Source organism: Polyodon spathula, chromosome 19, assembly GCF_017654505.1.
Source record: "Polyodon spathula isolate WHYD16114869_AA chromosome 19, ASM1765450v1, whole genome shotgun sequence".
NCBI classification, from domain to species: domain Eukaryota; kingdom Metazoa; phylum Chordata; class Actinopteri; order Acipenseriformes; family Polyodontidae; genus Polyodon; species Polyodon spathula.
The window spans coordinates 23,400,684-23,427,837 of NC_054552.1; the positions used below are offsets into that span (position 1 = coordinate 23,400,684).

Consider the following 27,154-nt stretch of genomic DNA (forward strand, 5'->3'; position numbering starts at 1 on the left):
GTTGATATTAAAGATACAAAGAGCTCAGGTGAAAAAAAGTCTTCTGTTGAACCACACAGCTATTGCAGGATTTGCAAGCACGCAAAACATGTGGTATTGTCTCTGAGGACTCGATGGTATGAACACGTGTTTTACTGATCAGTAGTTTTCCTTTCCAACGGTAGAATTGAAATTGTGGTGTACAATGGAAGCCTATGTCTTATATCTTGAAACACTTCTTTGTAATGAGGGATGCATATTAGGGAGCTTTTTTTTTTTTCATTTTCTTTAAGTTTTCCGTCCATGAGAAATATGACCTGTACCTGGTGCATTTCCTTTGCTTGTCCAATTGTGATAACACTTCATAAGGACCTTCTTTAGAAGTATATCAAAATCTGGGGCTTCATGGAGGCAGTCTGTTTGTACCAAAGGTTTTTTTCACATCTCAGTAACTGCTTATCCAGTTAGGATGAATATCAGGGACATTATTTAGCACAACCTATGTGTATGTGAATCTTGGGGTTCTATGAAAGCAAGTTTACAGGTTAATAAAATTAGATCAGCATAACAAGTAGACAGTAACTGAGTTCAGTTCTTGAATATCCAGTTGATTTCACATATCTGAACGGCCACTTGGTTACCTGTCGTTGTGTACAATTGCATTTGTTGCAGAGAAAATGAATAAAGCGATACCATGCTATAACTCAAGGGGAACTTCACACCAACCCAACTTTTGAATTTCCAACCTTGATGTATTTCTTCAGTCAAACTGATGCATAATTTGATGTGTCGTATAGCAAAGTGCATTTTGCCTAGTGAATCTCAACTTTAACAATAGCCTGGCACAAGTCCAGCTTCTCATTTGCAGTTGTTATGCAGATCCTTTCATTTTCTGAACAGTTTAAATTCAGTGCCTTGGGCTGACCCATTGATTAGCCTGCGTGATTAATTGATTATTGTTCCATAACTACTCTTTGAAGTGACGGCAGTGCTTTTGAGAGAGCAGAAACAGACCAAGCATACAATTAGAAACTTTTTTTCCTATTACTTCAATTGAAAGCTGTAATTAAAGTACACCCACAGGAGCCCCTTCCATTGTGATTACACTGAGGAGGTTATGAAAAGCACCCTGGTTTACCTTTCTCTTTTATAATTAAATACAGCTATGAATGGTATATTTTGCTGTGAACCAATGAAGGGCGGGGGGAAACTACTTTGTATGTTTTTTTTTTTCACTCAGTTTAACCCCCAAGAATTCACTTTTTTCTTCTTTCCTCTGATAATGCAGCTCTGCCTTCAGTGTGGATAGACACAGAAAAAGAAAACTATTGGAAAATTCATCCCTCAGCAGTAAACTACTGAAAGTCAATGTAAGTATTATTCTGCAGACTAACCTATAGCATCTGAAACAAACATATAGTTAAAGCTGTAATACCCCAGCTCTGTATTTTAGATTACATTACTGTAAAACATGAAATGTTTGCTGGCAAGAAACATTCACTAATTAAGCTTTTTATAAAATCTGCAAAATATACATGCTGCAAAATTAAGTTACTTAATTCAGTGTATATACAGAATATGTGTAGTTTACATTTGTAGCTGTAAATGTCCATCGTGAGACATTCGCAAAATGAAGTTGCTGCAGATATTTGCTGTTTTACAGTGTCAGCTTTCAAGTGGGTGGGGTAGTTTTTCAGTGAATTTAAATTAGAAATTGTCTTTGCGTTGTTCCTTTGAAATCAGTTAGTAGTAGACAAAAGATATCTTTGTAGAAGTACTGGAGCTATGCTGATTCATGCAGCGGGATATTCAGTGTTTTATTTTGTTATACTGAGTTGCCTTGTGGGTTTCAAATATAGTAAATGAAGAGGACTGTGCATCTTACGCTAATCCTTTAATTGTAAAACAAGCAGGCACCACAAATCAATGGTCCCCCAAATCTAGACCCAAGCACCCCTTAAAATGCAGCTTAAATATTGTAAAATACATTTTTAAATTATGTATAAATGTGATTTTCATTTCTGCAGTGACGAGTTTATCTAAAAATGGCAGTCTTGTTTTTTTCTCTTGTGATTCTTAACAAGGTTGCATGTTGTTCTTTAAAGGGTAGTGCCTCTGCTCTGTGTGCTACTGGCCTTCGTAATCTGGGAAATACGTGTTTTATGAATGCCATTCTCCAGTCCCTCAGGTAATCAGCCATTCCTGCATCATTGCTCTGCTTCAGTGAGCATCACTGTTCACCGTAGGAGTTCTTAATCCACTGCTTTCATGTTAGTGAAATGTACCAACCTGCAAATATTTCATCTGTAATGTTTCTTTTATACATTTTTAGATGTTTGGTTTACTGCTTGTCTTATTAATGCAAAGGTGCAACAGCTCTTCATGCTTCTAAATTGTTAAATAAAGACATTACTGTTCTCTGTATTGTAGAGGAACTTCAGAAACTGTGGTTGGCAGGGTTGCATGGGCACAAGCAGCAGCTTTAGTGTAAAATTGAATGTTTCACTTTTGTTCATGACCCAGCACTTTGCTTAGAGTGTTGAAAAACATTTGTTCAAATGCAATGCATGGATGTTTCATAATTGATCTAAGAAACTCTGAAGCTGAGTTGTAATGATTCTGCTGTAAAATGCTGCGGTGCTTCTTTCATTGTTGTGGACATTATGGTTGGTGGTTGTTTAATTAAACCAGACCTGGTTGACACTTAATTTCCTCAAGCCGATTGCTGCTGTCTTTCCGAGACGTGTCCCTGCTACAGTCCAGTCTGCAGTAACAGCCTATAAATCATTCACACTCTGTGAGATCTCAAGAAGCAAAACATTTTCAAAGTGTGCAGCTACTATTTTTAAGACAGAAATATATATATATATATATATATATATATATATATATATATATATATATATATATATATATATATATATATATATATATATATATATATATATATATTTTTATATATATATATATATAGTTTTTTTTTTTGTTGTTTAATCACATAGGTATTTGTTTTTCAGTAATATTCAACAGTTTTGCTGCTATTTCAAGGAGCTGCCAGCTGTGGAGTTGCGCAGTGGTAAAACTGCAGGTAGAAGAATGTACCACACGAGGAGTCAGGGGGACAGCAGTGTGTAAGGTCCTATTAAGTTTCATCATAATTGGGGGGTGGGAGTGTTAGTGTTATCAATTTTGAAAGGGGGGAATACTGGACATTAGGTCACACTATATGTGATCATAAAAAGTGTCCGTTTTAGTTCAACACAACTTAAATCACCTTATTTTTTTATGTAAAGTGATGTCTTTGTACCATGTCACTATTCTGAATTGTCAGCGCTAACAATATGTTTTTAACCACACCGCATAAAGCAGCTTTTATCTAAATATACAAGTGTCCATCAATCGAAAAGATGCCTAAAAATGAAAGATGCCATGAATGTCCATGATCTGATACCTGACCCTTGATACTTAAGATTTGACCACAGTACATGTTCATTTCTGTTCGCTCTTCCTCTAAACAGCTCCCTTGTAGAAGAGTTCCGGAAGACACTGTGTGCTCTGTGGCAGGGAAGTCAAACCGCGTTCAGCCCTGAATCCTTATTTTACGTTATTTGGAAAATCATGCCAAATTTCAGGTAGTGTTCAGAAATGTTTGTGTACATGTTGCATCTCTCTCCCTATCAATTTCAGTCACCCAGGTCAATTTCATACTGCATGTACTGCACCAATTACATTTTTGTTTTATGTATTCTAATTTCTTAGTTTAGAAAATTCCATATTGAGTGATTCTTAAGCCATTTTAGGCCTATTTCACAAAGCATTTACCACAGTGCTAAGTTATCTGCTAAGTTATGTGAGAACACATTTAAGAAAAAAAAAAAACAACAACTTGCTAGTTCTGTAACCTTAAGTGTGTGTTTTAATAAAAGGAAAGTGTGCAAACTTGGCAATGGGGTAAATGCTTGTGAATATGGCCATGAAGTTCACATACTCTGTATTAATACATTTATTTTTATTATTTTTATAGGATGCTTTACTGTGGATTATTCTACCAATTTAAAGTATATGAAAGCTAGTAGTCTTTTTTGTGTAAATTGACACACTTTGTGTTTGTTTTTACCAGGGGATACCAGCAGCAGGATGCTCATGAATTCATGCGGTACCTTCTGGATCATCTTCACTTGGAGCTTCAGGGAGAATGCAATGGAGTTTCCCGCTCCGCGATTCCACAGGAGGGAGTGATGCAGTCTGTAGGGGGCAAATGCTGCATGTATGTATCCAGTCGTCTGGGCAGGCTACTTGTGCATACAACATAATTTAACCCTTATTTAGCTTTAGCTTTTAACTTTACAGATTTGTATGCATTATAGAATATTTATAGCTGGATATTCTTGGTTCTGTTGTAGGTATTAATATTACTTTCACATTGGGAAATATCCAGATGCTGTATAAGCAAATACTGATCCTTTGAAAGAGAACGTGCTTAGTCATTAGTGACTATTGATGGCTGGTTTTGACATTAAGAAGTTTGCTGCATAAAATAGATACAAGTGGCTATAATATTGGGGTTATTTTGTTTTAGAAATGGGACTTCTACAGTTGTGACATCAATATTTGGAGGTATTCTTCAGAATGAAGTCAATTGTTTGATATGTGGGACTGAATCTAGAAAGTTTGATCCATTCCTTGGTAAGTATTTCAATATGTTTTTTTTTTGCAAAATCATATATATATATTTTTACAAATGACAACAGTAAAATAACCAAGTTTTTAAAATTGCTTTTTTAGATCTTTCATTAGATATTCCAAGCCAGTTCAGAAACAAACGAACAAAGAACCAAGAAAGTGGACCAATTTGCACTCTGCGAGGTAAGGACTACATGTCATTTTATCCATCTCTGATCTTTGGGTACATCTGTGCTTCACATTTCTATACAAGGCCAAATGGCCACCAGCTGTTTAATTCAAACTATAAATGAGCATTGCAAGAAGTGGAGGTAGAAGTTAAATTAAGTTCCTGTAGGATATCATAACTGTAAAACCCTTTTATTTTGACCACTCAAGGGATCTTCTGAAAACGGTCTTCTACAGACAAGACAAGTGGTGTTTATTAACATTTGATTTTACCATTGAGTAAAACTGTCACCTTTTCCATGTTTCAGACTGCCTGCGCAGTTTCACAGATCTGGAGGAACTTGATGAAACTGAGCTGTACATGTGCCACAAATGCAAAAAACGTCAGAAGTCCACAAAAAAATTCTGGATTCAGAAGCTACCAAAGGTGTGAGGGGAATAAAATAAGCAGAATTTTAAGACATGTTGATTAGTTACCTTTCACTAATTGGAACTGTAACGGAATTCTGTAAGGTGTGTATTCTGATAGATTCTGATTTGGGGAGTTATATACCAGCAGTTACTGAACTGTAGGGCTAAAAAAAAAAAAAAAAAAAAAAATTAATTGGAAATAAGCATAAACTCTGATTTCTTGGTTTCTTTACTTTTTTTCTTCTTTCTTTCAGGTGTTCTGCTTGCATTTGAAAAGATTTCACTGGACAGCGTATCTCAGAAACAAGGTAGACACGTATGTAGAATTTCCACTGCGTGGTCTAGACATGAAGTGCTACTTGTTGGAGGTTCGTATACGTAATGGCTCGTCATTTTGTACAGTGGATTTAATGTGACACGAGTACTCTGCCTTTTTTAGTGATTTCATACCTGAAACAATAATTCTTTCCCATTTTTTAATCCCTGAATTCTAGCCTGAAAACAGCGGTCCAGAAAGTTGTCTTTACGAACTTGCTGCTGTGGTTGTGCATCACGGATCCGGGTATGTAGCTCATTACTAAAACAGAATGTGTGTTCTGAGTTATAAGCTCTATATTTGCTTCTTTTCATTAGTTATAGTTATTAGTTATTTTCTAGTCTGTGAAGCCTAAAGATAAAATATACAATTATCAAAGACCAAAATGTTCTTTCAAAAATGAGTAGTTTCAGTCTACAGTGCTTGTATTTTATTTGAAAGTTGCTTATTCTTGTCTGCTTCTGCAATGATAGGAGTATTTTTTACCACTTTTTCTGTGTTGTTGAACATGTCATGTCTTTTAATCATATTATCTTCAGGCACAGAAATAACGTTTTATGGGAGTTTGGCAGCATTAATGCAAAAACTGTAACGGGCAACATTAATTTTTTTAGCTGGAAACTTCAAAGTAACACCAACTGATAAGCGGAGAGTGGTTTCTCCTACAGGTTTGTTGCTATGGACCGGAGTAAGAAAATATGGTCGCTGGTTGCAGATGACAGGCATTCGTTCTTCACAGTTAAATTATAGAGGATAAAGGTTCCGTGGCCTCGCAAGCAGCCACTCTTGACAGTGGTCTCTCTTCAGAGGTGGTTGCTAAGGCAGATTTTACTGTACTAATTCCTACAATAACAATTTGATAGAGAATTACCGGGCTTGAATATTTACTGCTTACAGTGTGTTAAAGCTTTTGACTTTATATAATTCTCACTGTTGCTGCCTTTAACTCTGTCCTCCTCAGGGAGGTAGCTCACTGACATGCTGTGTCTAGCTCATGGACGTTGAGGCAATTGGCTTAATAAAGGTGAATTTTTTTTTATTATTCCTTTTTCTCTTTCTTTTTAGTGTTGGTTCTGGACATTACACAGCATATGCAACCCACGAGGGGCGCTGGTACCATTTCAATGACAGCACGGTCACGCTCACTGACGAGGAGACCGTGGTAAAGGCCAAGGCTTACATCCTGTTCTATATAGAACGCCAGACTAAATCCGCATCGGACTCCAAACTTTAATACCTCTCTCTCCCTGTCTGTGTCTCACTCACTATTTACTCTTATGTGCTGAAGCATTCAGTCAAAATTATTCCATTTTTCCATCAACACTTGATCCAAGACATTTTCATCATGCACTTTTTCTTTTTTTTTTTTTTTTTAAGTTGCTGTTGTGAATTTGAGTTTTTTGTCAAAGTGCTATTTTTTGTTTTCTTTAAACAATTATTTTTTTTTTAATCAGAGAACCTCAGTAAAATGTAACTTCTGCTTTATTTTCACTTTATATATACACACACAGTGCCTATAGAGAGTCTACACCCCCATGAACTTTTTTCAGATTTTGTTGTGTTAGTGTCACAGAGTTTTATGCATTTAAATGAGGATTTCCACTTATCTACAGACCATACTCCACACTGTTAAGGGGAAAAAAGATTTAGAGAAATAAATGATATATTAAATACAAAACTGAAAGATCATAATTGGATAAGTCTCCACCCCTCTGAGTTTAATACTTGGTGGAAGCACCTTTGGCAGCAATTACAGATGTGAGTCTGTTGGGGTAGGTCTGTACCAACTTTGCACACCTAGATTTGGCAATATTTGACCATTCTTCTTTACAAAACTGTTCAAGCTCTGTCAAGTTCTTTGGGGAGCGTTGATGGACAGCAATCTTCAAGTCATGCCACAAATTTTTGACTGGATTTAGGTCGGGCTCTGACTGGGCCACTCAAGGACATTTACCTTTTTGTTCCTTAGCCACTCCAGTGTAGCTTAGGCTGTGTTCTTAGGGTTTGTTCACATGCTGAAAGGTGAACTTCCGTCCAAGTTTCAGCTTTCTTGTAGAGGGCAGCAGGTTTTCCTCAAGGACTTCTCTGTACTTTGCTCCATTCATTTTCCCTTCTATCCTGACAAGTGCCCCAGTCCCTGCCAATGGGAAACATCCCCATAACATGATGCTGCCACCACCATGCTTCACAATAGTGATGGTGTTCTTTGGGTGATGCGCTGTGTTGGGTTTGCACCAAACATAACGCTTTGCATGTAGGCCAAAAAGTTCAATTTTAGTTTCGTCAGACCACAAAACTTTTTGCCACATGGCTACAGAAACACCTGAGTGTTTTTTTTACCTACTTCAAACAGGATTCAAGGTGGGCTTTCATGAGTAATGGCTTCCTTCTTGCCACCCTACCATACAGGCCAGATTTGTGCGGTGCTTGGGATATTGTTGTCACATGCACACTTTGACCAGTCTTGGCCTTGCCTGTAGCTCTTGCAAAGTTGCCATTGGCCTCTTGGTAGTCTTTCTGATCAGTCTCCTTGCTCGGTCATCCAGTTTGTAGGGACGGTCTGATCTAGGCAGGGTCTTGGTGGTGCCATACACCTTCCACTTCTTAATAATTGTTTTGACCATGCTCCAAGGGACCTTTGATATATTTTTTTTATACCCATCCCCTGATCTGTACCTTTCAACAACTTTGTCCTGGAGTTCTTTTGAAAGCGCCTTGGTGCTCATGGTTGAGTCTTTGCTTTGAAATGCACTACCCACCAGAGGGAACCTACAGGAACTGCTGAATTTATCCTGAAATCATGTGAATCACTACAATTTAACACAGACGGAGGCCATTTGGTGTGGGATTTTGAAGGTGACTAGTTACATCTGAGCTAATTTAGGATTGCTATTACAAGGGGGTTGGATACTTATCCAGCCAAGCTATTTCCGTTTTTATTTTGAATTAACTTTCTACAAATTTCTAGAATATTTTTTTCACTTGGAAGTTGTGGGGTGGGATATGTAGATAAATGGAAAAAAATATATATCTTAATGCATTTTAATTCCAAGCTATAAGACAACAAAAAGTGAAAATTTTGAAAGGGGGTGTAGACTTTCTACAGGCTCTGTATATGTATGTGTGTATATATATATATATATATATAAATTGCTTCTTTTTTTTTTTTTGCTCCATGTTACATTCCTCTTTTTGTTGGCACATTTATATTTGTATTAGATTCCAAAGGTAAAGTTTTATGTTTGGGAATGCTTATCCCTTCTCTTGGAGAAATAAAAGATCTTCACAAAGGAAGAACCTATTATGTAAGACTCCCACTAGCTAAAACTCTTTTTTTTCTTTTTTCCACTCTTTTTTTGTTTTTTTAAATCGCCCTCAATTATTGTGAAAACCATTACTGTAAGCATTTGTTACATACACAGTACATGAATTGTGAAATCTGACTCCAAAAATACAATTACATGTGAAATGGGAACTTTTATTTTTTTCACGTACTGTAGTTCTTGTGTGAGTTTCACTTGTAATTGGTGATATGTAAAAATGCACATATGAGATGTCTGTCAATGTAATATAATGCATTGCTTAATTAACAAGATTAATTAATTAGCACTGAAGAAACATTTTCCAGAGACTCTGGAACTGAATTGACCTGAAATACCTGTGCTTGAACATACAGCCACCATTTGGGTTTTGGTACCATTTCCATAAGTGCATTTTATATTTGAAAAGGTGCTGTTCAGTCAAATATTCAAATAAACTGCACATAATTATTTTGGGGGTATCTATTTTAAATTCACACCATAAGTGAATTAAGTGTCTTGAAGATTAATGCATAATATACTCTAGGTGGCACTGCTTCTCTTTGTGTTTTTTAAATTTAAAAATTACTTTTTTTTTTTTTTTTTTTTTCAAATACGAATGTAGCTGATTCTTAAAGTATCATTATTTTCTTCTATAATATGGGTTCTGATGTTTAAAAAAAAAAAAAAAAAAAAAAAAATCACATAAAAGCTTGGCTTAATAGATAGCCAGGATAATTTAATTTTCTTGATGAGCCTGTGAAATCATTAGATTTCAGGTGCAAATTTGCACAAGATGAAAATGTATTAAGTTTTAATTGCAAAAACCAGAAAATAAAGCTTTCTTTAGCCAGTATTTTGCTGTTTGTTGTAAGAGTGACAGTTATGCTGTTAAGAGCATAACTGGCACTTGATACTGATCTTAAAGAAATAGTATGTAGTAAATTTATCAGATTACATTGGGTTAAACAAATGCTTTTATGTACCATCAGTTTAATTCATTCTTATTTAAATTTTTGTATCATTCATTTTGTAGCACCACTGACTAATGATCCGTTCAACTGTTTTGCTATGGCTGTTTCACAATAAGTGTTTAAAGATTTAAAACGCACAGAACACAGTAGAATAATTCAGAAGCAAATGCTAAACTGTGAATGCAATCCTCAGTCCCTCTATATGATTTTCATATATAATCATGTGTGTTTTTTTTTGTTTTGTTTTTAGCGGAAATCAAGACATCAATCTTAAGTTGTGTCTAAATCAAACAAATTTTAGTTATTTTGTCATTTCAAATGGTGTGTTGCAACGTATTTTATTGACATTTGAATTGTGCACTCAATTATCATCCAAATTTTAAAAATTGTATTGAATGTGATTTTTGGCCATTGTCGGACCCAGTTCAAAACTGAACGTCTCTCTTGTTCAGAAGAACAGTTTTTCTGATATTACTGCTCAGTGCTCTGGACTAATCCCTTATTTTTTTTTTTGTTGTTTCTTGACCATCTGGTTCTCCTATGCATGTCAAAATAGCTATCTGTCTTTCAAAGGAAAGATTAGTGTTGTAGGCAGTCCCCTCGGTGATTATATACTCAGACAAATCTTAATCCAAAAACACAGTAATCAGCACTGCTATCACCAAATGTGTGGCTTCATAGATAATGTCAGCAATAACTGTGATGTGGAGTAGCCTGTTTGCTTTTCACTTGTCTAAAAACTTGAAGGAAGCTTCCAATTTTGTAAAACCATAAATTTCTGATTTTATTTTAATGGTATTATCTCTGAATTGTGGCGGATGGTCTAGTTTAACACCTTAATCCAAGCTTACTTTTTTCAGTTGTCTTATATGGCCTTGCTAGTATGTAAAGAGGAGGATTTTGATTTATTTTACACCTGGTTGTACCATTTAATGCCAGCCAGTATATTGATTTATGGGGTTGAACAATTAATTGCAACCACTTGACTTTGTTCAGTACTCTGTACAGCATATTAGTTCTAAGAAGACCAACTTTGGCTTGGCCATTTTTAAGTGCATATATATATATATATATATATATATATATATATATATATATATATATATATATATATATATATATATAATATATAACATTATTATAACTATATTATATATATATATATATATATATATATATATATATATATATATATATATAATATATATATATATATATATATATATATATATATATATATATATATATATATATATATAGTATGTTACAATATAAAAAAACTAGTTAATTGATGGGCAATCATTCAATGGTAGTTTTGATTTTGTGAAGCTGCAAAAAATCTTTCAAGCCATTTTGGTATTAACCACCAATCTAGACCTGCAAATAGGACCAAGGGTTAAATTGCCTTAACGTTTTACAAAACAAACAGTATATTTTGAGTTTTGTAGTCCATGTATTTACATAATAACTTGAATAGGGATATATAGATCCAAGTGTCTGGTAGTTTGGGATTCATCCTAAGATGCAATTTTTATTTCTGGAAACTCACGCAGTTTAAAGCAGCAGCTAGCATGTGAATGGGGGAACATTGATTTTATAAAGGCATTTGGAGGTTTACAACACGATAAATTGTGTTGAAGCATTAGCTACCTGCCTATATTCTATCATCTATTGCCTATAATCTGAGCTTTCACTGGATAATTCTTAAGAGGATCTGTAAATAACAGGTTAACAGCATGGAAAGAGGCATTTCGGAGCCCGGTCCGATCTTTTATTGATAGTAAATTGTAAAAAACGTTTAAATTTGCCCTGGCTTGTGTTTCACTGTTTGCATGAAGTATCTGCTGCTGACTCATGGGACCCTAACCATGTATTAGGGTTTGTTGCAATTGTCCAGTTTGTTGTTGTATTCCAGGTTTCTTTTTTCATATTTTGTTTATTATTATTATTATTATTATTATTATTATTATTATTATTATTATTTATTTATGAATTTTATGATTCTCCATTTTCATCTGAAAGGGCATATGTACTGCAGTCCCGAAAGCTTGTACACATTTTGTGACAATTAAGGTCCATTTTAAAAAAAACCTGAAAGGTGTTTTTTCTTTCTTTTTTTTCTGATTGTGAACAACTATGACGTTGTATGTGTATTTTTACTTTAGCCACAGTATTACAAAAGTTAGCTTAAAAACAAACCTAACAAGAAGGCATTTAAAGAAATGCCATATTAATGGTCATTAAATGGTAGCCTCATCGCTTGGCCATATTCAAGGGTAAAGATTAAGTAGCTTCAAATATAATTTTTTTTTTTTTCTTTTTAATGTACATTTCTGTATGAGTTCCAATAATGAGTTATACTTTTTCTCAGTAGCTGCCTTTAGCTGGCTTTGAATTTAGTTTGAGCTTGTCAGGAAAATCCTTCTCTGTGTCACATTATTTGAATGGAATGGGGATAGTCCAAGCATTTAGGATTCTCTAGTCAAGCGTAAAATGATTTCAATATTGAAGCAATGTAATGATTGCAAACACAAAAAAAAACCCCAGCTTACTCTTTTATATAGTTTTGCTTTGGCACACAAACCTTGACTTAGAGTGAATATTACATTGGCATGATGTGTGTGTGTGTGTGTGTACTGCTAGTGAAAGAAAGCTAGTCTACAATGAAAAAGTTGGAAGCACCCATGTAATGTGAAGCCATGCACCTCTGCACTTCTGTAACTTGAATCGGATAACTTGATCCTGTACGCACTCACTTGAACAGTTTAAACACTTATTTTTTTGTTCTCTGTCTGCGTTCCAGAATTGTAACTGACACGATCCGCCTGTGAATCGCTGAATACAACTAAGATTCATCATTTCGTTTTTGAATTGCCTGTTTAATGCTGGTTCTCTTACGTGCTGTAATAGCTGCATTACAATAATGGTATGTATATTAGTTAATGTACTGTTTCACTGTTAGTAAAGTACAATGTTAACGATGCAACTGGTTGTGTGATCACTTTGTTCAATGTTATTTGGAAATATGAATTCTGCATATTGTACTTGTATAGTTTACGTGTGTGTTTGTATACTCAATCCCACATACAATACTTAAGTAGGATATTCTATTCAAAAAGACGAAAAAATGTAGTGAGAAGGTATTAAGTACACAGAATCTATAAACTGCCTTGCAATAAATTGCAACAGACTCATGATTGCCAATAATTACGCTATTCTATTAAATACTCACACACTGTAATTTATAAAGTGTATACAATGAATAAACCTGTGGTGTTATACATGACCTTCCACAATTGAGGGAAGCCATGTGAAATAAGAGCATTTCATTAGATTGACTCTGACTTCTCAAACCTGTTCTGCAGTGATGTTGCACAAGCTGATCTTTCCTTCTACAGAGCTGCAATGCCAAAAAAAAAAGATGAATGCATTTGTATGTGTAAACAACCTTAGTGTTTGATACCTGTGTAACCACAGTGAGGAGATGTGTACAGTGGAAAATAAAATTAACTTGTTTTGACATTGTATCTGTTTTAAACAGTTGTCTGAACAGATTGCAAGCTTGTGATCTGTGCCTCCTTGAGTATAAATCTACTGATTGTATCAGAAACTTGTGATTCTGCACAGAACTGGCATCACCAGTCTAGCAGGATAAATAACGTACTGTACTATATATAGGGAACCTCCCTTCCACGTTTACACTTACCCATGGGTGTGAAATGACATACATAGTAACAAATAAAATTTACCTTAAAAGCACCTTAAATCCAAAGACATCAGCACACATACAAAGCATCAATAGTTATTTAAAGCCTTGTCTGGGTCATTTTGATCAGCCCCCATTAGTTGAGAGGATTAGTTTAACACTTTTTTGTATGTATGTATGTAGGTATTCATTTCATTCATCCAGGTGGCACATAAGGCTTGCGTGGTTTGCTGCCTCCCTCTTCTGTCTGCTGCTGTTTTGGCAGCTGTCCCACAGGTTAGGTGCGCAGTGGAGAGTTCCACTTCAGTGGTTTGTCTCCATGTAGTTTTGGAGTGCCCTCTTTGCTTTCCCTCCAGGGTCCATCGCAGTGCTGTCTTGGCTGGGATCAAATCTGGCAAACGGGAAAACATGACCAATCCATGCCCATCGTCTGTATTTGAGGATGTTGGTGATGTCCTCTTGGCCTGTTAGGAGGTGCAGTCTGGCATTAGAGATGGTATCAGAGTGTATGTTAAATAACTTTCTTAGGCACATGTTGTGGAAGATTGAAAGTTTCTGGACATCTTTGTTGTTCGCCAACACTCTGCTCCATAGAGAAGGACAGAAAGAACGTTACTGGTGTAGAGCCTGAGCTTGGTTTTTCTGCCATATGTTAAGGACTTCCACACAGGGAGTAGCTTTGCAAAGGCAATTCTAGCTTTTGTTATCCTGAACCTTGTTGGTTGAATTATATAGTAATTGAACAGCTTGCATTTAATTTTTCTCGGTAACCAAGGCTTTAAATCAATTTTCTTCTTGCTTATTAATGTGTACTGTGTTTTTTGTTACTCTAATTTGGCATATGCAGGTTCTGTTGATGAATGAAAGCTTCTGCTTAGTTGGGTAACAAGGGCAAAGCAATTTTAGTCCTTTTAATCTATTAAAAAAAAAAAAAACTGCATTATAAAAACAGAAACAGTAATGATTTTCAGCAGATAGGGGAACAGTGGCAATGTTGCAAGTGTTAATAGGAGGTAAGAAAATTAAATAAGTCATAGCCAATGCTTTGTAATACACTGTCTTTCCTCTTGGTAGCATTAGAAACGTTCTCACTAGTCCACCCATTCCTCTGTTCAGGATCTTTTTGTTATTTACTGTCTGAGCTAAATTTAAGAAAACAAGAATCAAAAGATTTTCCAGGTTATGTGATAACACTAGTATAAGAAAACAGAATTAAAGCATTTAAATCAATACATTGTTAAGAAACCCGTGATTTTACCAATCACACTCTCAGGCACAGTCACAGTAAAGGATTTGGAACACACATGCCTAAACATGACGTCTCAGCTTGAAATGGGCTGTCCTAATGAACAGACTGCTCTTTGCCATTGTGTGGGTAGCAGGAAGAACAGCTGTTGCTCGGCCTGGTGCCTCACTCACAGTAGCCTTTTTAAGCTGAGACACATCTGTTAAAGATCACAAACCTAGTCTCTGTTCGTATATGCACTTCTCAATCTTCATAAATGAGTTCTGGCAGAAAAGCGATGATGGGGTCAGTCTTGCCACGTGCCTTCATTAAATTTCAGTGTCCCCAGATTAATTTCGTCTAACGCAATAATGTATTCAGTCTCAAGGCCAGGTTTTTTTTCTGTTCTCATTTATTACCACTTATTTCACCTTTACTGCAAATTGTTATGGCCCCTGGTTAATGTGGTCCATATCCAATAATTACATTGTATAGCAACCTCCCCACACAGCAACTTACAGCTTGCTACTCTCACAAGGGGAGCCTCCCTTGCTATTGTTTTCACTATAACAATGTGAAAATTCATTATAAACGATTTCTAAAGAAATGCATTTTCATTACATTTCCAAAGATTATGATTAAATGTTGAAGTGTCTCCATTTTCACTGTTGTTCAGCAGACATAGCTGCTGTAGGAACAAAGGAATATGTTTTGTTTACAGATCGACAAGAAGGATTCAAAGAGGCCTGCCTCTGAAACTGCCATTGGAGAATGTACACGTAAGTTATCTAGAATATTTCTAGAATTATAAGAATACGAATGTGGCAATAAAATTTCAGCAAATGTACCCTCTGGTAGTTCTTTTAAAGGTGCAATAATTAAATATTTTAAAAATATAACATATTTGTCACTTGTAGTAAAATGTTGTAACATAACAGCTGTTTTTCCTTCACAATAATTTCTGCTAAATGCATTTTGGCCTTAAGGGGTGTGTCTCTGACACTTTGATGTGACTGATTCCATTATTTTTATAATATTTTAGCTTTATGAATGATATGCCAAATCACTGCCAATTACAAAAGTCCTAAGGATTTGAATCAATCATACTGTGGTACACATTGTTTTCTGGGCCATGCCTTGCAGACTGATTGGCAGGGCTGGTGCAGCTGCGTGGTTCACACTTCCATTTTTAACAGCAGCCCCACCAGTTGTCCTCCCAAAATAAACACCATTCCTCAGCCATATATGTGCAAGAGCCTCTTTAACTGATTGTGAGGCAAAGACATGTACAACCAACTGCACTGCACAGCTGGCTGCTGCCTTCTCTGTAGTACTCTATCACCAAGCTGCCTCAGCTACTTGAGGCCTGCTGAACACTTCTTAGCGATGCACATCACGGATCTTAACAGACAGTGCCTCGTGCACTTATTTTCTTTCCTGGACAAAGACAGACGGAAACAATTCTCTGAAACTTACCGTGACCTGCGCGAAGTTTTCCTTGACCCAGCTCTGTGGACTTTGCTGAACTTTCACTCGCCCTCTGAGCTGAAGAGGGACAACTTTGTGCTGGGCTCAGCCCTGCGGTACCTGTGTGTGTGCTGGCACTCGAGTCGGATGAAAGTGTGCAACATTGAGGACTGGGTGAAAAACACATTCCAGAAAGACTTCTGCAGCAAGCATGAAAGCACCGTCAGTGACTTCTTACTCAAAGTTCGCAACAAGTAGGTGTATTTTTTATTTTATTTTTGCATGTTAGCAGCCTAGTAAGCTGGTCCTTTATTTGAATCTCATTTAACAAACTTATACCATACTGCAAATTGTTTTAATTTACTGTTTTGTTTTATCAAATGGGCAATTGGGTTACACTGTGTTGCATACAGGTTTAAGAAAACAGTATTTTGGTCTTGTTATTAGAGAAGTTAACAGAGGCTTGATATGTTGGGAGATGAATACTGAATACAGAGTTGGCTTTAATCTTGAAGGGGATTTTACATTGTCTTAGGAAGTGATGTGGTCTTTTTGCTGAGGTGGCCTCAAAGCTAGGTTTTATTATTACTGATTGCAATATTACATAACAGCAGTGGAGTTTGTCAGACAGGGTAAGGCATATTGGCTTCACCCAAGTTAAAGTGAAAATAAACTTATGCTAAAGAGTGGTAAGCAAATTGTTTTTGCCAGTTATTATTAACATAGAGAGCTCTTCTTTGTTATTCGTTCACAGGTTACTATTATTAACAATTGCTAACACAGTAGCAGAGGTTTGGGATGAGGTTGGGTATTTCTTTAAACCTCAATAAGGGTTGTTTGATCCCTGCACTAATTCTGTGTTCATTCTATACGTCAGTCTTAATGATGGTTTTGAAATGGTCCCTCAGACAACACCTTTCCCAGAATAACCTCTCACTTACTGTAGCTCTTTAATTCAGGCATTTCCTTAAGTGCTGCTTTTCAACTCTTAAAGGGGTAGTCACTTTTTAAATCCCTTTGAAAGGCGGATCCATCCTGCAGGTCTTTGAACCCAGGTCTGCAGAGATGAAAAGTGTGAGAAACTTCAATTCTTCCATAGATTGTTCGACATCTAGTATTGAAAACTCCCAGGCATAGCTTTAAAATCACCACAGCCTGGATTCCAGGATTTGTTACATGGGGGTTCAATCTAAATATGCTAACTAAAAAAAAAAATGATCAGAAATTAAATGGTAAATGATGAAATGCACAGATATAGTCTCTTCTAAATGTCTTTCACCATACATTGTCAAACTTATTTTCCAGCTACTGCAGACTAATAAGTAGGGCTTTTAAAAGTCTACTGTCTTATCTCTTGTTGTTTTTAGTAATATTATCTCCGCTATTGCTGTTGACAATCGTTTGGTCCTGTGTTTTTTTTTTTTTTTTTTTTTTTTTTTTTAAATAATAATAATAAATATATTAATAATAATAATATATAATAATATAATATAAATAATAATAATATTAAAGAGCAATCGTTATCATTCGTCCACCAGGTGGTACCAAACCCAAAACAAAACCTTCCAAGTGTTTTTTTCTAGATCGATATATATATACCTTGAACTGGTTTTGAGATGTGTGTGTGTGTGTGTGTATATAATATATATATATATATATATAAATTACACATCTAATTATAGTTCAGCATCAACCTTTACATTAGTCAAGACTATTATAGAACTCTAAATAGTTGCTAGAACCAGGGATCCACAATGTCTCGCCAGTACAAGAACTGCAGCACGGAGTGCTGGACACTTGGATCAGATGTGGGTTTGGAAGGAAAGTCAACATGATAGTTCATCTTATCTCGCTTCAGAAACGCCTACTAGTCAGGCACAAAACAACTGGAACTCCACGACTAAGTTTAGTCAAATATGCCATTTCAAATAAAAATGGTGTAAAATAATTAGTAAAAAAATAAAATAAAAAAATAATCGTGTCTTCCTCCAGGTGTCCCAACCTGCTGTCTCTGACCCTGTCTGGATGTGGTCACGTCACAGACCAGGACGTCCCAGGATGCGAAACCTGTGCCTGGAGAACTTCGTGCGGCTCACTGACTGCACTCTGCAGGCCTTGGTGAGCCACGGGCGCAGTCTTCAGGCAGTCCAGGTGGATTTTTGTCGGAACGTGACCCAGGACGGACTGCGGCTGGTGCGGGAGAGGCGTCCTTCGCTGGAACTGACTGCAGAAAGGAGCGGCGGCATGACTCCTGACAGCAAACAGGCACAAAAGCTACAGCTGGGGGGAACGCTACAAAAACTATTACAATACTCCTGAAACGCATTCGAAAGAAAAAGTGGAGGCCATTGATCAGAAATTGATTCTAATATATGTTTTTGTACAACGTTTTGTTATATTCAAAAATATGATTTTTATTAAGATTTTTTTTTCTATTTTAAAAAAACATGCAGTCACTCCAGGTAACACTTTAGTTGAGGATGTGGTTAGAAAAATACATTACTAAACACGCATGGATTGAGCGGGAACTTGCACATGACTGTCTGCCTGTAAACCTAATGCGAAATAGACTGAAATAATGTTAATGCACTTTTAAAGACATTACATCCAATTGCATTCTGATTCCATGTTTGTGAGTTCAGAGTACAGCTATGGCCAAGTGTTTAGCATCATCTAGAATTTTACGATTGAGACATAATTAAAAATAAAATAAAACAACGACATGAACATAATTTTTGATCTTTCATTAACATCATGTAATCAAAGAAACTACAAATTGATATCGCAAAAGTCTACCGGAAGCCTACAATATTTCATGTTACTTAACGAAAAACGTGACGTTTTGAAATCTATGTGGAAAACTACAAAGCGGTATGTAATTCAATATGTTAACGAAACATTATTCAGCAGGTTTCATTCGACTTTGAGAAGCAAAATGAGTTCATTCTATAGGGTGATGCAACATTTTTGGCCATGGCTGTACAGTGTGCTCGGCATGCTTTACAGTATTCTGTGATCTCACAGCTGACAATCCCCCTAGGAGGTTCTCTGAGGACAAGCTGGCTGGTGGCCAGAGTTGTGAATAGCACAGCTTATGTAAGAGGGAGTGGGGAATATAGAAATAGGCTGGAGAGAGAATGTCTGTGCAGTCCATGTGCCGATTCTATATTTGTTGTATTGCATTAGACAGCTCAGGCAACCTTAAGGGGCTTTTCAGGATTCTCTTTTTGGGTTTACATACCGGGAAAAAAAAAAAAAAAAAAAAAAAAAAAACCTTGCTAGTAACAACATTAACACAGTGCTCTGCTGACACTGCTTCTTCAAGATGCAATGTTCCAGTTTGAAAGAATGGTCAGCAATGAGATAGTAAATGGTGAAATGCACATGTATAGTCTCTACTAGATGTGTTTCACCATACATATTCAGACTTCTGAATGAAGATCTTTTCCAGCTACTGCTACTGCAAGGCTATTGTCTTATTTCTTATTTTTAGTAACATTATCTCATTTCCTGTTCTGCAGGTCAGCCTCGCTCTTGGTAGACCATGGTAAGCTGTTTTTTACTCCAGTGATGTGTTTGCAACAAGACAGAATAAAGCTGTGCGTTGCATTGACACATTTATTTGAAGTTGTTTTTTTTATTTCTGTTTAATAAAATCTGTTTCGACTGGAATACCTAAATGGCTGGAACTTAAGAATTGGCTTCTCTATGAAAAACATGCATCCTTAGAAATACTGTACTTACTAATCTTACTTTTTAGTATTTCATTTTGTTTTGCTTATTTTCACAAGTGTTATTTCTTATGAAAATGCCACTGTAATAGGTAAATGTAATAGTAACTATATACCTCAAGGAAAACCCAAATACTGAATTCCTGTCATTTATGACTTTATATAAGATTATTTGATTAAAGAAAAGAGCAAGAACCTTAATTATTAAAAACTATACGATAATGTAATTTCTGTGTAAAAAATATTAACACCACATTTGACAAAAATTATGAACATTTCTGTCAGCCTATAAAATGATTATGCAGTATGGTGCACATAGTTATACAGTGCGATAAAGTCTTTATGAAGGCACAATGAGTGATATAATGTTGTGATAAAGCATTATCCAGTTCTGCATTGACTTTTTCAGCAGTGCACATGTAATGACATTCTACTTGAATGATCTTATTTAAGCTTTACTGCTGTACAATGCTACACAAGTAGAATGCTGCATGCAACACTGTATTTACTGTCATTTGAGCTGTTTAATTCCTGTATCACTTGCTGGTAAGAAAAACTTATATAAACTACACGTGCAATGATGCACCTCCATTTAAAATAGAAGCCTTTGCCATTACAAGCTGGATTAATGTACTATAAAGTAGATGAGTAACCTTGTTACTTATAAGACTTATCTAAGGTGTTTTACACTACATATCTTTACCACATTAATGTTCTCTACAGGGAACAAGATACTTTATTATCCGAAGTTCGAATTGAGCATACGTGGGATGAACTTGAATACCACATTTGTGGCTGTCCCGATAAAGTGCTGAAATGTATATTTTAAATAAAAAAAACAACAACAACTATATAATCAAGTCATGCATTTCACCTTGTGTGACCATGTCTAGTAACATGCTTTGATCCCGAAGACACTGCTTGGGTGAAATGATCTCTAGGATATGCAAGTGACAGTAACGACTGCCCAGTGTACTACCAGATATGATGTTTTAAAATAAAATGCTATGAAATGGGTTTCTTTCAAAACTGCACAGTTGAGACCTATGGAGTAAATAAAACTGAAACTGAAACCCCTTCTTGGGAGTTAGTGGGTGGGTGTACTGACACATATGACAGTGGACCCTTGCATTGTGTCACATTCTTCAAGGTGTATTGCCCACAGATGCCTAAATGAGGCCAGCCACGAACGTTAATGTATAAATGAGCATATCTGACGACAGTGCCTCCTGATACAGATCTTAATCTGCAAGACAGAACAGAACAGTACAATCTGAGGGAAGGGTGTGTAGGTTTCACGATGTTAGACTGGTTAATTACATATGAAAAAAACATTGTAAGGATTAATCGCATCAGAACCATGACGCACTCCAAAGTGGGCGGGGTGGAGACGGGGCCTTGGCTAATAAACAAACAACGACAGAACCAGTTCATATGAATCTATGCATTGACGAGAAATATTAGATCTTCCCAGTCAAGCTCAGGCTCCACAGCATTGTTCCAAATCATGAGCCTTTGCTGGTATACAACTGAGGGACTACTATAATGGAAATAACACATTCGAGAATTATACAGCGAATAGAAGCCCACAACCAATAACATTTTTTTTATTGATTTGGTTTTTATAGGTGTAAATACCCAGACTCCAGCTGGCTGTTTGACTGTAACTAGAGTACAGTGTTCTTCTGTGAGTACTTTTATATCGACTAATTGGAAAAAAAAAAAAAAACTACATCCTAGTCGTCTTTAAACTAAAAATACTGGTGCTTTAAAAGTGGTTACGTGACCAACACAATGCTTCTATTAGTTCTGCAACATTAACTGGTTCTGCTTTCCCTGAGGGATATATCAGCAATTACCAACACGAGTAAATGTTTTTCCTTCTTTTTCAAACGTTAGTTTTATTTCAGAACTGTCTGAATGTGAATTAATATGGTTTAACTGTTGCATTTTCAAATTGCCATTTTGGGAAAGGCTTAGTTTTAACACTCACATTCAAATGTTTGCCGATGCCGTTAAACTGTGTCGATGAAGCGTGTCTCTTGTTAATGAGCCTGAAACACGTTGCAAGGCAATTCAAGTATAACATCAAAAGAAAATGTTTCACGTGTTCTCCACGTGTTTAGGTCATTGCTGAAGATTTTTGAACGAGTCTCTGAAATGTGCCGGAATGGAGGGCAGGTCAAATAACCCTATATTACGAAGAATCGGGGATTGAACCATCATCTTGTCGGCCTTATTTTCAGTACCATGTATTGGTTTAATTCAATCAACAGTTCGCTGGGAACATTTCTTGGGGAAAAATAAGGTAAAGCTGTGCAGTTTCAGACAAGAATATGATAATTTGATTTCAGCCAAGCAGATAGTGGATAAAGGTGGTAACTTCCACAATCGGTGGCATCTCAAAGTGAATTAGGAGCAATGTTTCATTTAATTCAATGAACACATTATTGATAATATATCAAATAAAAATAGATCCAAAGTTTATTGTCTATTTTCTTAGGTCAAAGTACACTGAATTGCTTTCTTCCTTTTGGTATAATATGGTAGCATACTGGTCCTGTTATGCTACTATAATACAATGATTGTTACCATTGGTATGCTAAACTATGAAATGCATTGTGGTGCATTCTACTAATGGCTTATACTGTACTATTGTTGCTTGTTTTGTGCTATCATTATTAATACATAGCCTTGTTGCATTGCTACTGTAGTGCCATTATGTCCAGTTATATGTCATTATGTTATAAATAATATATTACTGCGACAATAATTGCTGTAATGTGTCGTATGTCATATTATTCTGGGAAAACGCCAAGCTGGTCCTGTTTTTCAAAAGCTTCTGCCTCAAATTTGAGGTCAGCTGCTTTTATTCATCTCATCCATCTATCGAGATCTAGTTCGAAGTTCTTCCTTTATCAGCACATACATCTTAAAAACGTAATGGGTTTCTTTCCACCCGAAAAAAAATCAGCTAATATAATGTGTTCTGTTACAGTTCGCACTGGCACTTCAAAGTTGGCTTTGGTTGGCTGAATCTTATTAAAAGTGCTCCTGGAGAAAGTACAGCAATGCTTATGAACCATTTTGATTATACATTGTGACTGAGACTTCTAGTCTAAATGATTGTCATTTTTTTTAAAGTTTCTCTTAGTATTACTACATATGTCTCAGAAGACTGTTTGGCAGTAATGGATAAAATGTGTATGATGCAGTATGTAAAGGATCACAGTGGATTCAGAAAAATACAAAAACACATTGCATTCCAATTTACAGTGTTACAAAATATTAGATGCAGGATGTTTCTCTGTGAATCCATGTGGTTGTGGTAGATATGGACATTGCTGTAGCTATTTCCAGAGTATGTGATTGTAGAGATGGGTTCTGCAGTACTTCTGAGAGATTAACTCAAGGTACCTGTATGTGTCCAGAGTCTGATTGTGGTTTATAGTATTAGTTGTGCACCTTGAAGTCTAACTAGCTAACTAGATGTAGATGGAGCTTGAAGCCTCACTGCCTCCCAGTGTGATTCTGAGTGGAAATGTTAAGCAGCTAGTAAAGAATTACTGTACAGTGAGTGACAATGGGAAATGTGCAGCAAAGTAGGGTGGATCATGAATCATCATCCATTCAAGCTCAAGTGCACAGGCTTTTTAGAATAACTTTTTTTTTTTGTATTGCACTTTATACTTGTAATTCCTTGGGCATTTTGTAATAAAACCCTGACACATTCTTTGCAATTCCATTCACAATTTGTACAGTAGTAGGTTATATAACTATAATAACCAACACATGATTTCTTACATAAAGCAACAACAAATTACAATCAGTGTGACAGGGCTGTATTATTAACTGCAATAGACTTTACAAAAAGTGATTGTAAATTGCCTTAGGTAGTACAAAATGGGCTTTATTATAAATTGCAATGACAGGATCTTAGCATGAATTGCCATATAGGTATTATAAAATGTGAGATGGCTTTATTATGAATTTCAATCTATATTATGATATGCAGCACAGCCTATGGTAATTTGCCATAGTGATAGGGATTTATTATATTACTTCATAGGTACAAGTGGATGAGCCTTATGCCACCGAAGGTATTATAATGTGATAGGGCCTGCTTAATTAAAATGGATGTAAAAATCTGGCGCATTTCTGTGAAATCCAACAGTACAAGGCAGTTTCAATTGGTTGTGTGGGTGGAATTGATGTTTTGATTGAAAGACAGGAGTAAGCAGCCTAAATACTGTCCTCAGTGAATAGAGCCAAGGGGAGCACCTTTCATAGCAATGAAGGCTTAAGCATGAAGATCAATAGTGCTGGTAAAAGCCTGCAATTGGTGTTCTCAAACTCTAATAAAAACGGAACGGGTTCACACGTTGCCTTATAAGGTTACCAGTAGTACATAGGTGTTCACAACATCCACCCACCATATAGGGCATCGCGTGTGACTCGCAGCTAACAAGAAACTGATCTTTTATCTGGTTCTGACTCCAGACTGCATCCTTGCCCTAATGATTTGTGTATAGCAGGGTCAGATTGTGAATACAGTGGCTGTGTTTGTCCCGCGGTGGCCCCATGCAAAGCTTCCAGGCCCCTCTTCCCTATTCTCTACCCTAATATTGCATATTATTACAGCAATCGCAAAAAAATAAATCCTGCAGTTATAGCTGAATAATCCCGTTTTCGGCAAATCTGCAGACGCAAGACACTGACGTTAGGATACAGATCCAACAAATTTCCCTTGTAGATGTAGTCGAGCATCTCAAGCTACCCATCTTTAAATGGATATTGTATCTCAGTTTTCCTCCACGTGTTTAATATCATGTTTTCTGTACCTTCTGTGCTGTTGTCTGTGCTTTCATAATGATTTGCCATGTTCACTGAGTATTCCTGCAAAAATTCCAGAATCAAAGTTCAGGGAAGCATATCAATGTTGACACCTACAGGCTTCAGTGCACAGCACAACGCTTATATGCTACCTGGAATTGTTATTAAGCATGGCAGATAATGATCAGGTACATTGTAATACTATTTCTGTATATGTGTGTGTGTGTGTGTGTGTGTGTAAATATATATATATATATATATATATATATATATATATATATATATAATATGAATTGCATGATGTGTGTCAGACTAGGATTGGTCAATGTGTTGTATTTATAAAAAAAAAAATATATAATTTCCAGACTTCAATAACACAATCTGATATATGGGCCTAAGACTTCCTAAAAGGCCTTGAACAGCCAGGGTCAATTACATTTTGAGTTCTACCTGAGGGTTTTGGGATCCTCAATTACTATGCAGGCTGGGTGCATAGTTATGTTTCAAAATTACAATTAGCAGTACTCTGTTAAAATTAGTTTCTCACAGTGGCAAAAAATTACTTAAACTGAAGTCACTGTCAGTCAATTAAATTGACTTCAAATGAAAGCCACTGAAGAATCACAAGAATGATGTCTCTAAAATGTACATTTCTCAAAAATATAAATTCCTTCAAAGGAATTGAAATTGGGAATCGATTTGAAATAAGAATTGAAAAACAGGAATGGACCCCAACCGTGGTGGTGACTGTAAGTAATGTGCACATGGTATAAATCCCCCCCCCCTACCTTTTTGCCCCAACCTCTTTTATCCCTTCAAGTACTACATAATCATTAAAAGGAAACTGCTGTCATCATAGCTATATCCCATGAAGGCCATGGTTGGAGCATAATGCCCCAAGTACTGATTTTATTTTAAAATTCTTTCTTCCTTTTTAATTCAGTTCTAAAATTACCTGTTTTTTGCCTGTGGCTCATTGAAAACTAGCTGTTACGGGAACAGAGCTGTCAACTAAGTGCCTGCAGAGGCATTGCTCCATTAGTGGAGCTATTTTCCCATATCTGGCTGTCATAATATCCATCAGGACCAGTCTTGTGAGTACTGGCCTCCAGTTAACATGTGGCTGCGCCTTTGCCATTACAATTGGAACACAGGGGAAAAAAAAAAAAACATAATCACCAAGCCGATTAGAGAGATTCACTTTACTTTATCGGGCTGATGTATTCAGACTTCATGTTGCGATCCCTTTGGCAAGGACAAATCAATGCCTTCACAATTTAGGATGGTAACTGCTGCTTCTGCCACTCTGATACCATTCAATCCAAACCATTTTAGACAGCTATCGTTAGTCTGCCAAAGAGTATTAGTTTCCTGTTTTTTTTCAGTAATTTTTCTGCAGTGCTTGTTGTCAAGCACCAGTAGAATGGGACTCTAGGAAAAGGGATTTGGTGAAGTGCATACCTGAATATAGCGTCACTTATGGAAATGTTATTTTGTTTTTTTTTTACAAATCTGCAGTGCCCTGAAAATAGTGTACATTTTACACTAAAATAGCATTGGTGCCTGTTTTTATTTTATTTTTTTCCCCTATCCCTACATGGTCTTGCATGTACTGTGTGGCAGCATGCATGTTGTGTTGACAGTTTGGTTTGTGTACATTACTTAAGTATTTGTAGGCTGTTGAAATGCAAGTTACCAACTAAACAGACATGCTCCTGTACTAGCAGTGAAAGGTATTAATTATGTAGATATTATAGCTTAGGAAGACATTGTGGCTTATCTTTTGTCATCAAGATGTCCTGTTTTGTGTGCGCCTGAAATGGGAGGGTGTATTGTTTTGTTCATCTCCTTCTCTGTAACATTCTTTGTATATTAAAGCTGAGTGAGAGAGTCAAATCACATTCTGCTCCCTTTAGAGCTACCCAGCTCTCAACATCAATCACAATGTGCAGCACTCTTGTGACTGCTTGCCCTATAAGGAGCAGACAACATGTTGAAGTAACCCAGTTAGAGAGTATACTGAACAAGTTTCTAATGGAGCAGCTTTTTTAATGATGGAGATTTTGGGAGTCTTCGGCATGATTTTTTTCTATGTCATCTTTAAACAATATCGTCTTTTAATATTTATCATATCTCAAAATGATAAGCAACATAATGAACACGTTTAAAGGTGGTGCGTAAAAAGAATTGATGAAATATAGAAAAAATGACCTTATAGAGTTAAATTGCACAAGAGACCCCTGTTCTTGACTCACACCTCAGATAGAACATTGTGTGAGAAACATGCGGTAAAGAGCACAATACATTTTTCAGCTAAAATGACCATAATAACCTGCTTGTACATAAAGATAATAAGTGTTTG

General features: G+C 36.1%; 2 protein-coding genes across 2 annotated transcripts in view; both read left to right on the forward strand.

The window, feature by feature from the left end:
* usp3 (ubiquitin specific peptidase 3) overlaps positions 1 to 7,107 on the forward strand; it is a 15,727-nt gene extending 8,620 nt beyond the window's left edge. The window contains exons 5-15 of the mRNA XM_041218014.1: positions 1,268 to 1,349; positions 2,085 to 2,167; positions 2,997 to 3,110; positions 3,498 to 3,611; positions 4,100 to 4,246; positions 4,559 to 4,665; positions 4,765 to 4,845; positions 5,139 to 5,257; positions 5,496 to 5,609; positions 5,736 to 5,803; positions 6,623 to 7,107. Of these exons, the coding sequence (XP_041073948.1) occupies positions 1,268 to 1,349; positions 2,085 to 2,167; positions 2,997 to 3,110; positions 3,498 to 3,611; positions 4,100 to 4,246; positions 4,559 to 4,665; positions 4,765 to 4,845; positions 5,139 to 5,257; positions 5,496 to 5,609; positions 5,736 to 5,803; positions 6,623 to 6,791 (1,198 nt within the window). The 3' untranslated portion in view covers positions 6,792 to 7,107. The remainder of the gene's footprint in view (positions 1 to 1,267; positions 1,350 to 2,084; positions 2,168 to 2,996; positions 3,111 to 3,497; positions 3,612 to 4,099; positions 4,247 to 4,558; positions 4,666 to 4,764; positions 4,846 to 5,138; positions 5,258 to 5,495; positions 5,610 to 5,735; positions 5,804 to 6,622) is intronic.
* An 8,593-nt stretch (positions 7,108 to 15,700) lies between these two features.
* fbxl22 (F-box and leucine-rich repeat protein 22) lies at positions 15,701 to 22,776 on the forward strand. The gene is given in 3 exon segments (XM_041218144.1): positions 15,701 to 16,482; positions 18,221 to 18,279; positions 18,282 to 22,776. Coding segments are annotated over 3 exon segments (762 nt in total). The 5' UTR covers positions 15,701 to 16,045; the 3' UTR covers positions 18,548 to 22,776.
* Positions 22,777 to 27,154: the final 4,378 nt, after the last annotated feature.